This window comes from Panthera tigris, chromosome D3 (genome assembly GCF_018350195.1).
Source record: "Panthera tigris isolate Pti1 chromosome D3, P.tigris_Pti1_mat1.1, whole genome shotgun sequence".
NCBI classification, from domain to species: domain Eukaryota; kingdom Metazoa; phylum Chordata; class Mammalia; order Carnivora; family Felidae; genus Panthera; species Panthera tigris.
Window position 1 is genome coordinate 22769988 of NC_056671.1, and position 10565 is coordinate 22780552.

A 10565-nucleotide genomic window follows, 5' to 3' on the forward strand; every position below is an offset into this window, starting at 1 on the left:
GTAGGGATCTAAGTAAGAGTCCCCACAAGGAGTCTGGACTCTGTTCTGACCATTTTAAGAATGTTGGCTAGATAGAAAAGCCAGGGGCGGGGGGGGGGGGGGGGGGGGGGGGGGGGGGGGGAGATAAGCCAGAGGCTGCTGCCCTCATCCAAGCCTGGAGGGGACAGATAGGACACGTGGTGGTAGAGGATTGGGGGCAGAAACTATATGAGTGAATGGGAACACCCAGGGAAGAGCGAGAAGGGCCTGAGCCAGAGCATCAGGTGCTGGGGTAGCAGCCGGAGGAAAGCTGGAGTGAAGGCAAGGTTTGCAGGAGGAGCAAGGGTTGCAGCCGAGGCCACCTTCCCTTCTCCCCACCTGGCTTTTTTAGGAGAAGAAGCAGACCAGGGATGAGTCTTACCTATGACCTTACAGGCTGTGAGGCCTCTGCCAGGTCACTTGCCCTCTCTGATCCCAGATGTGGGTCTATACAGGGGGATGATGGTGCTATGACCCACCTCCTGGGTTGGCAGGAGGGCCAGAGCAGTAGTGTGCTGGTAAATGTTTAATTTACTGGCTCCCCAGGCAAGAGGACCCTGATTTGTTGATCTTTGTGGTATAAACAGTGCCATCATGGAGCACCTGGGTGGCTCAGTCAGTTAAGCATCCAACTTCAGCTCAGGTCATGATCTCATGGTTTGTGAGTTTGAGCCCTGCATCAGGCTCTGTGCTGATAGTTCGGAGCCTGAAGACGGCTTCAGATTCTGTGTCTCCTTCCTTGTTCGTGCTCTCTCTCAAAAATAAATAAACATTAAAAAAAAAAATTAATAGTCCCATTGTGACCTATTTCAAGCTACCCAAGAGAAGTTACTGAACACAGAGTTGTAGAAGCAACATGCAATAATTCTAATAGAGTATAGCCACCAAACAGATAACAAGAAATATAAATAACCTCAGGGCGTAGATAATAGTAAAGTCTAGTAAAATCACCAAGAGGCAACACATTTTGAGTGTTACTACCTGTTCTTTTTTGGTTGAGTGTGTGTGTGTGTGTGTGTGTGTGTGTGTGTTTGAGATATAATTGACATTATATTAGTTTCAGATATAATTGACATTATATTAGTTTCGGGTGTAGATGATTTGCAATTTAGATATATTGCAAAATGATTACAATCGTCTAGTGAACATCCATTACCACACATAGCTACAAATTTTTCTTCGTGATGATAACTTTTCAGTACCTTTGTTTTTAATATAACACATTTTTGTAAAGTTTTACTTATTTAAGTAATCTCTACACCCTACATGGGGCTTGAATTCATGACCCCAAGATCAAGAGCTGCGCTGAGCCAACCAGGTGCCCCAATATATCACATTTATTTATTTATTTATTTGGGGGGAGAAAATCAAGGGCACAAGTAATCAAGGGGAGAGAGAGAGAGAGAGAGAGAGAGAGAGAGAAGCGGGGCTCATGTTCACCTGAACAGGGTTCAAGCTCACCCGATGAGGGGTTTGTGCTCACCTGAAGCAGGGCTCGAACTCATGAACCATGTGATCCTGACCTGAGCCAAAGTTAGATACTTAACCAGCTGAGCCACCCACATGCCCCAATATAATGCATTTAAATCTAAGTTTATATCCTTCTTTCTTTCACCTTATTTAATTTTTTTTTCCAGCTCTTCCCTAATTTCTTGGCTTGGGCCTTCCCATTGGAACTGGGCGGGTCCAGAAGCACAGCAGTGGCCCCTTGCCACTCTGCCGTGGCCAGACCCAGGCCGGAGACTCTTCCGGTTATTACAGCAACCAGGCCCTTGACGCTCTAACACACTGCAGGCATCTTGCACCAGCCTCTTCCCCTCATTTAATTTTTAATAATGGCTCTGTTTACAATGATTCCTAAAAAGGTAACAATATCAGCTCTGGCCCCTATGAACAGCACTAGCACACCACTCACTGGCCCACAGCAAGAGGATGTGCAAAGTAAGCCTCCAGATGGGCCCGGGTCTCAGGCATCCAGGAGAGGCCCAACCTCTGCCTAGGGGGGCTGCTAGGCAAATATTAGAGGAGACAAGGAGAAGCACCCTAGTCCCAGTGTCCCCAGGTAGGCCACAGGTTTGCCCACCACCCCACCACTCCTGCCCAGGTTCACATTTGGCAGGCACAAGACCTGCTTATTCCCAGGGGTATCGCCTCACAGAAGACCCAACACTAGCTCCTGCTTTGGGGGGCCTCATTTCCCCAACCTGCCTCAGGAAAATCATTAAGTGGTAGAGTCATTGGTGAACATCTCTTTATTGGAAAACTTCAGTAGGGGTCGGGGGCTCCTTAGACCCCGCTGCTTAGGCCTGCAGCTGGACGTGTCTGCAAGGCTCTGTGCCCTGAGCCAGCGGCAGAGGGTGAAGATGCAGAAGCCCATGCCTAGGATAGACATCAACACCACCATGAGCAGAGTCCCTGACATCTGCATCAGCATCAGCATCAGCAAGCTGGGGAGACTCCCTGGTGTAAGAGGCAGAGGTTATCAGGGCCTGGAGAGGCAGTAAGTACACCAGCAAGGGCTGGAAAGGGGCTGGGCAACAGCTTCCACCCCCCAGACCGTGTTGTTGACTTGGAGAGAACATGTGTACTGGGCTAAGTGGTGCCTATGTGACCTCAAGCCTCAGTTTCCTCATCTCTAAAATGGGGCTGGTCATTTATCACGTCTACTGCATAGGATTCTTAGGAGAATCAAATGAGGTCATCACAGAAAAATGGAAGCTGCCAGGCAACAAAGGGTAGCATTTATTAATATATAGTGGGTGGCAGTTACCCTTCTTCAGGGTGAGGAGGCTCAGAGGGGTGAGTGGCTTCCACAGTGATGGGGTGAGCAAGCTTAAAGCTAACTTGTCTGAGATTTTGGGCTTTACTCTGGCAGGCCATGAATGAGGGCCAAGTGGGGGGAAGGGGAAAGGAAGAAGCCAGAACCAGGTTCTACTGGGATTGCCAAGGGTCCCCGAACCTGGGGCCCCAGTGTCTTCCACTGCGAAGGGGACCCTGAAAAGGGCCCAAACTCTGGAAAGGGACTCCTTCACTCACCTCTGGGCTCCCTGGAGTCAGAAGCCTAACTTAACTAAAAGGACCATGTCATCTGGTGGGAAGCCTCCTCAGTGGCCTTGCCAGAGGCTGGAAGATAAAGATATCCCACCAGAAGGCTTTAAGCCATCCACCCACCCACCCAACCTCTACACACCTCTAACCTTCTGACCTAGTATCTGCCCACTGGTGCTGAAAGTTGAGAGAAAATGAAGCTATTTATCTCAAAGCAAGAACAGAACATGTTTACACCATGATGTCAGTGACTGAGAGCCTTCTCTCAGTAAGGCACTTACCAAGATTGTATGAATGGAGTTGAATGAGTCTCTAGGCATCTGTTTAATAAAGATGAGACCAGAAGCTCAAAAGTGGCGGACCAAGCTTAATGCCCTCATTTTATACTTGGGGAAATTGAGGCTCAGGGAGGGAAGGGATTTGCCCAAGGTCACACACAGAAGGGGGCTCAGGGGGCTCTCCAGAGGCCATATCCCTCTTTGATTCTCCTGATCAACAGATAACTTGAGTGGGTCTCATAGTTTGGAAGGGCCAGGGTCAGCTTCCTCAAAGGTCTTCAGAAGCACGACAGTACCTTCCATAGGCCCATCCCCCCACTGCTATGAGTGCCTCAGAGCCTACCCCTGACCCCTACCTACAAAACCAAGAGACTCCAACCTGCCCAGGCTCTTTGATGGGGTGACCAGGGGCAGGTAACCACACAACAGGTGCACACTCTCAGAAAGAGCTGAGGGGCAACACAGAAGGGGCATCGGGGCTGGTTATGAAGAATGTTCAAGGTTGACTAAGAGGAAAAGTATTTCCAGCTGAGGAAGAGTGTGGGGTGGGATAAGAGAGGCTAGGAGGCAGGTGATAGGGAAGAACACAAGGCTGGGGCAGGTCCGAGAGCTGTGCCCCAAAACACAGAGGCCTGACTCTGGCCAGCAGCTCTCAGTTTTAGGGGGAACTCAGAGGGTGGAAGGTTAGAGACTAACTGAGTAGGGAACTGGTGGTAGAACCCAGATGTCATAGGGATGCAGGTGTGAACCTGGTGGGGGGTACAGGGGGATGCAGGACTGGAGAGGGGCATAGAAGGGGGTAGAGAAAGGGCTGGAGAATTGCGGGGGCTCAGAGCATTTAAGGGAGCCGGAGGGAGCAGCAGGAGACAGAGCAGAGGTCAGGGAGGGCCTGAGAAAGGAACCCAGCTGCTGTGGGATGAGAAGGGCAGCAGAGAAAGGCTCACCGTCAGAGACCCCCAGACATCAGACTCACCCTGCAGCTGCAGACACCGCCAGAGCATGAACCACAACTGGAGCCCCCATCTTGTCTCACTAGCGGTCCTGCCCAGTCCCTCGGCTCCTATAAGTCCCCATCCAGGTGCAGGGGGTCTCTCCGGGGTGGGGTTAGCCCCCCCAGTCTGTACCTGGGCTGCAAGGGGCATGGCCAGGGTCTCAGCTGGAACTGATGTGTGGCCTGGAGCAGTGCTGAGTGACAGAGACCTAGGCCTGTTTCTGCTCCACATCCAAAACCCCATTCCCCACCTCTCTACCCCTCCAAGTTGTTAACAGCCAAAAAAGGGGCTGGCCCAGAATCAAGGAGGAATGTCCCCCTTTCCTACAGTGCTCCCAGGGACAGCCCCTGCCCCCTACTACTGGGTCACTCTTTTTTCTCCAAGACTCCTGAGTCTTCTGTGATACTCATATGGGGCTGTCTTCACCTCAGGCACCTTCAGGTTCAGGTGGTTCCTGCCCAACAGGCTCCCCCTCCAGAAGTATTGGTGCTTTAGGCTTGCAAAGAGGTCAATGCCCAAAGGAGGCTGACAGCACCAAGGGTGGGATCCCAGGCATCTGCAGGGGAGCACTGGTGGGTGGGGAGGTACAGACAGGCCCAGTGCTGGCTATTGCAAGCAATGCATAGCCAAAGTTGGCCTCCACCTCTGAGGGCCCCCAGGCTTGCTCCCCACCACCACACCCCTGCTCATCCCCAAGAGGAAAGGAGAAGAGAACTCAACTTTTTGAGGATTTATTGGGCCGGGGGCTGTCCTGCCTTCCAGGCAGGTCCGAGCAGCTCCTGCACCAGGGATGGGCTGGCCGGAGAATCAGTCCTGAGGGTGCCCGCCACTGCACTGCTACATTTCTCCGTGTCTGCTGCTCCTCCGTCCAGCCATACTGCCATGGGGCCAAGCCACTGGGACTCCTGGGTCCCCAGCTTGCCAAGTGATCTTGGCTGTATTCCTGGCCCTATCTGGGCCTCAGTCTGCTTATCCTCCATGGGAGGATGTTACTTCCTTGTCAAAAGACAGGTCCACTCCCACTCAGTATCACGGATTCCATGGAAGCAAATAGGGTTCAGGTGTCCCCTTTCTGTGAGTTACTGCAGCTGCTGCTCCTTGAGGCCTTTGTCTCTCACTTTCCATTGGGCTCAAATATACTCAGACGCCAGGGCCTCAGACCCCAGAAAGCCAGGCATCCACATCCCCTGGCAAGAGGAGGAAGTTGGACCAGAGCAGGGAGTAGGCCAACTCACAGACCAGGTACCAGGGCGGGATCAGGAGGAGCTGGGCTTCTCCACTGAAGGGTAGAGCTTGCGCAGGCTGGAGTCCAGGAGGAAGTCCACTGATCTGTGGGACAGTGGACAGTGATGAGCAGGTGACCAGTGGGTGCTAGTGAGGGAATGGGAGGCAGGAGGTCAGGGCCAGCGAAGGGATTCCTAGATGCAGGACACAGTGCCATTTCTCTATTCAGTTGGGGAAACTGAGGCACAGAGAGGTTACAAGGCTAACCCTTGGGCCTTTGGGTCAGCTATGTTCCCTCGGGAAAAGACTGCTCCTCCCACTCTATGTTGATCTAGGTTGGCCCATCTTTGGTTCTATGAGCAGGCACATGACCCACACCTGGCCAATCAGAAAAGGGAAATTGGCTCAGGACTAGGCACTCAGTCCAGAATAGACCAATGACAGCCTTCCTTGGGAATGAATGAATGAATGAATTTATTTATTTATTTATCTATCTATCTATCTATCTATTTATTTATTTATTTATGATCAACTATAAGAAGCTTCCTATAGGTCTTGCTAAGCTGGTAGGATGGAAGCTGGGAACTGCTGGAAGCCATCTCTGCTCCCCTGGAGAATATGAGTGAAGCCAATAGGGGGTGGTGTCAGAAGACAGCAGGATGGGGAGACCAAGACCCCTAATGACATCATTTGGGTGCCTAGATCCAGCCATGCCAATAGGGGGTGGTGTCAGAAGACAGACAGCAGGATGGGGAGACCAAGACCCCTAATGACATCATTTGGGTGCCTAGATCCAGCCATGCCTGAAAGTAGCATAACTCTGGACTTTACAGTTTCATGAAGCAATTAATTCTTATTTTACTTAGCCCAGTTTCAGGTGGGCTCCTGTCACCAAAATCTCCCCAAACCCTTCCCCTCCAATGCGCACCTGTTCCTGCCTGCCTCCGGTTGTTTTGTAACACTAGGTTTTCTTTCTAGAACTTACTGGTCCTGTGTCCCATACCCTCAAGGCATCCTCCTTATGTTTACTGCCAAAGTACCTGCCAGGATCATATGAGGAGGACACAGACTGTCCTTTCTACCTGAGGAGTCCTGAGTGCCAGCCCTGCCTCTGCTGCTACTGTTGTGTGCAAAGTGGGGACACCATGTCTGTCAGAGCTTATCTCCACCTGTAGAGTGGATGATCCCTGAGGCTGGAAGGGGCACTCACCTGTCAATGGGGTGGATGATGACAGGGATGACCAGAAGCCCCAGTGCAGTGGTAGTCCACTTGCGGATGGACAGAGGCCAGCGGGTGGCGGTGCCCAGGATGTAGAGAGAGGCAGCACACACACGGTTGATAGTGAAGCCTGGGATGGCCACAGAAGCCAGAGCCTGCCACACGAAAGTGTCCACCACAGCCACAGTCACCCTGGTGCTGCGACCTGCTTCAGGGCTTCGCACCTGGTAGGGACAAGAGATACTTCATCCAGCAGGGCAGAGGTGGGAAACGCTGTGGACAAGGGGCATGAGGTTGGACCAGGGGAGGGAAGTGGCCGGTTGGGGGTGTCGGGTTCTGGACTGTACCAATTCAGGGCTGGGGGCAGGATGTAGCACCCTACAAACAGGATGGGGGTATGGACTGCACCAGGCAAGGTTGTAGGGGTTGGACTGTCCCACAAGGGATTTTACCACATGCAAGGCTGGGGACTAAATCACAAGGGAGTGGACTAGGGTCGGGGGTTGAGAGGCAGGCTAACACTCACATCTCCTGCCTTCTTGCCCTTGTCAATGGCATCCGCCAGCACGTAGGAGCTGGATACACCATAGCTCAACCACACCACAGCCGCTGGCACCAGGGAGCGGAATGCCTCTCCCACCTCATTGGCATAGCCTGTTGGAGGGGAGACATTTAATTCCAGGGGTAGGAGTGGGTATGGTTTGCTCCACAAGGGGGCACTAGTCCTAATTCCCAGCCTGCTAAGGAGGAGCTGGGTGACCTTAGGTAAGTGATTTTACTTCTCCCAGCTTTCGATTCCCAGTCTATAAAGAGGCGTCCATGAAACCTACCTCCATTCTAGGGCCATTGTGGGAGCGCTGAGTACAGTCACCATTATCATCACTCACTTGCCTTCCCAGTCTGGGTTCTAGAAGCATGAGCACTAATGGAGAGACTAAGAGCAAGTTCCCTGATGAGGTACTCACCATGTGCCAGGCCTTTCCTGTGCCTTATCTCTTTCTACCCTTACAACTACCACCCCATGAGAGAGACGCTGCGTTCATTCCTTTACGCTGAGAAAACCGAGAGTCAAACTGAATCCGTATGAGGACCCATAATCTGACTCTACAGCCAGTACCCCCCCCCCCGCCCCCGTTCCTCCTAGCCCGTTTGGAGCTTACACCTGGGAGACTGATCTGTACAGACAGACCCCGAGGGCAGGGGTGGGCCGACCTGAGCTGTGTGACTCTGGGCAAGTCCCTAGCCCTCTCTGAGCCCAGTCTCTGGCCCGGGCAGAATGAGAACTAAGATCCCTCCACCTTCTCCAGGCCCCTGACCAGCGTCTGGCGACCCCTACCTCTCCAGCCACATGGTGAGGGGTCGCCGAGCCCCTCGCGCACCCCCGGCCCCCTCTCACCTAGGTACCGCACCCACGTGTCTCGGAAAATGTCGCGCTCAGCACCCCGCGGGGGCGGCTCGGACATGGCGCTTCCACCTCCGCACCAGCCACTGCAGCCGGTCCTGCGCCGATACCACTTCAGCTTCCACTACCGCTCCAGTATGCCGCGGCAGGACCGGCTGAAGGTCCGGGACTGAAGGACAGGTCGCGCTGTCCCCGCCAGCAGGGAGCGTCTGCAAATTACCCCGCGCACTGAAGCCCCTCTCCCAGGCTTGGGCTTTGGGCTTTACAGATTAATTTTCTTCACGTTTTTTCTGGGTTTGAGCGGTTGGCGCAGTCCTTTCCCACGACTGACTGACTGTAGTTTTGGAGCCTAAGAGACGGGGGTTCAAATGCGGGAAGCTACACTTCCTAATTACACTTCATAGCTGTGTGACCTCAGGCAATAGGCTGTACTTCGCTAAGCCTCATTTTATTAATGTATTAATGTATTAAATGCGGAACACAATGTTCACTCCTCGGACAGTTGCAAGGATTATTTTTAGGTAACCATTTGTTAAGTTTACTGGTCAGACCATTGACTAAAGACTCTAGACAGATTACTTTCTTAAAGCCCTCCCACCAACCTGGGACCCCCGTTTTACAGATGAGGAAATAGAAGCACAAGAAAGATGGGTCACTTTCCAGGTCATACAGCTAAGTGGTGAAGCTGGCATTTGAATCCAGGCCGTGTGGCTCCAGATTCCACGCTCTTAAGGGGAGTTGAGTTAATGAGTCTGGGGAGTGAATGGTGAGCGCCCTGGAGAGGTGGGTATTTGGACTCGAGTGCCTTCCTGGCAGGTGCCATGTTCATTTATCAAGCTCTGGGTTCTAACTGGATCAATATAACCCTCAGACCAAGCTTCCTGGGGGCAGGACCTTGAATGAATGAATGAATGAATGAACGAATGAATGAGTCAAGGGAAACAAGACTTCAGGGAAATGAGCAGAACAGAATGTGTGGTCTTGGGGGGGTAGTGGTTACTAAGAAACTCTTCCCCAGCTGGACCTCGGTTTACTCATGTGGGCAATGAGTGCACTTCACTAAAGCTCTGAATCCTTTGGATTTTGCCAGCGAAGATGCAGCCATTAAAGGCAGGTAGTCCTGGGTTCAATCCCAGTTGTGCCACCTATTAGCCACGTCAGTAAAATTTATGAGTAGTCAGTATTTACTGAGCACTCACTTGTTAAGGCTCTCTTCTAAGCGCTTTGCACGTAATTTCCTTGAATTTCTGCAACAACCCAGGGCCCTAACGAAGCACAGGGTTGTTGCATGGTACCCAGTATGCGCTCATTAAAGAATTAGCTTTTATTGTCATCAAATAAAGACAGAGAAAATGAAGACCACTGATTCAATATTAAGGGCCCCATTTTCAGCCCTGGCCGTATCTGTCATCGTTCGGTCGTGTAGGTCAGCCGGTTGGCGGCGACCTCGTAGGAAGCTGGGCTTGGGCCCAAAGGGATCTCTAGCCCCGGAAACATCGGTAATGCTGACGCGGAATTAGGAGACGGTCCCTAGCACCACGTGAGTGTCGTTCGTCCGCTCCCCCCCCCCGGGCCCACCGCAGGCGCTGCACGTACTCCCCAGACCCGCACTTAACAGCGCGCCAGAACCTTCCGGCGCGTAACGAGGGACCGAGTGGGGCGGGGCCTCCGCCCTGACCTTGAAGGCGGCCAGTAGCGCGCCCTGGTGCCCTTAACAAAGATGGCGGAAGACAGCAACGGGCTGGGCCAGCCTGAAGGCAAGCTGGCTGTTGGGCCCCAAGGGAAAGCGCGCGCCAGAGGGAAGTAACGGGTGACTTCTGCGCATGCGCCCCACCTATTGCCGGCTAGGTGCTGCTGAGGCGTAAATTTGCCGTTCTGAGGGAGGGGCAGAGAGGAGCGAGGCGGCGGGCATTGATTTCCACTTCCTGTGCACTGAATGTTGCTTTATTCATTGGTTAATTTTCCTAACAGAGCTTTGTAAACCGAGGTCGGGGTGACCCCTGCCAAGCGGTCTGGCTGCTGTCCACGCAGTTTCACCAGACCATCTCCCCACTCTGGGCCGGGGCCTGGGTCTCGGAGGGAAAGCAGTCCCTGCGAGGGCCCAGGCGGGTTCGTTTTCCAGTGTTCGCTTGCAGGGCGTGGTGTTAAGTGCTGTGGTTGCCCCCAGGGTCCGTGCCCTCCAGTCGCCAAGCGCCCCCTGTTCGTCACTGTGGATGGAGGGGCTGGGGACCTGTGAGGCCGTTTGTGGCTGCCCCCAGATGCTGGCCCGGGCTTTGGCCCCCTGCCCGGGCAGCCTCCCCGCCAGACACCAGGAACCCGATGCACCAGCCGAATGCCTCCCACAGAGATGGGACTGCCAAAGCATTGCTGAGGTCAGTCAGGAA

General features: G+C 53.1%; 1 protein-coding gene across 1 annotated transcript; it reads right to left on the minus strand.

Annotated features, from left to right (window-relative positions):
* Nucleotides 1–5466: 5466 nt before the first annotated feature.
* Nucleotides 5467–8533, minus strand: MTFP1 (mitochondrial fission process 1). Its single transcript, XM_007082550.3, has 4 exons — nucleotides 8176–8533; nucleotides 7306–7433; nucleotides 6771–7003; nucleotides 5467–5665 (listed from the first exon to the last, which is right to left on the minus strand). Exons 1-4 carry the CDS (start codon nucleotides 8240–8242, stop codon nucleotides 5593–5595), a joined length of 501 nt encoding a protein of 166 aa, XP_007082612.2. The 5' UTR covers nucleotides 8243–8533; the 3' UTR covers nucleotides 5467–5592.
* Nucleotides 8534–10565: the final 2032 nt, after the last annotated feature.

Coding starts and splice junctions, on each gene's coding strand:
- MTFP1 (XM_007082550.3), bottom strand. CDS start 8,242: ATGTCCGAGCCGCCCCCGCGGGGTGCTGAGCGCGACATTTTCCGAGAC. Junction 7,434..8,175: donor CACGTGGGTGCGGTACCTAG/GTGAGAGGGGGC, acceptor CCCCTCCAACAG/GCTATGCCAATGAGGTGGGA. Junction 5,666..6,770: donor ATCATCCACCCCATTGACAG/GTGAGTGCCCCT, acceptor ACTGTCCCACAG/ATCAGTGGACTTCCTCCTGG.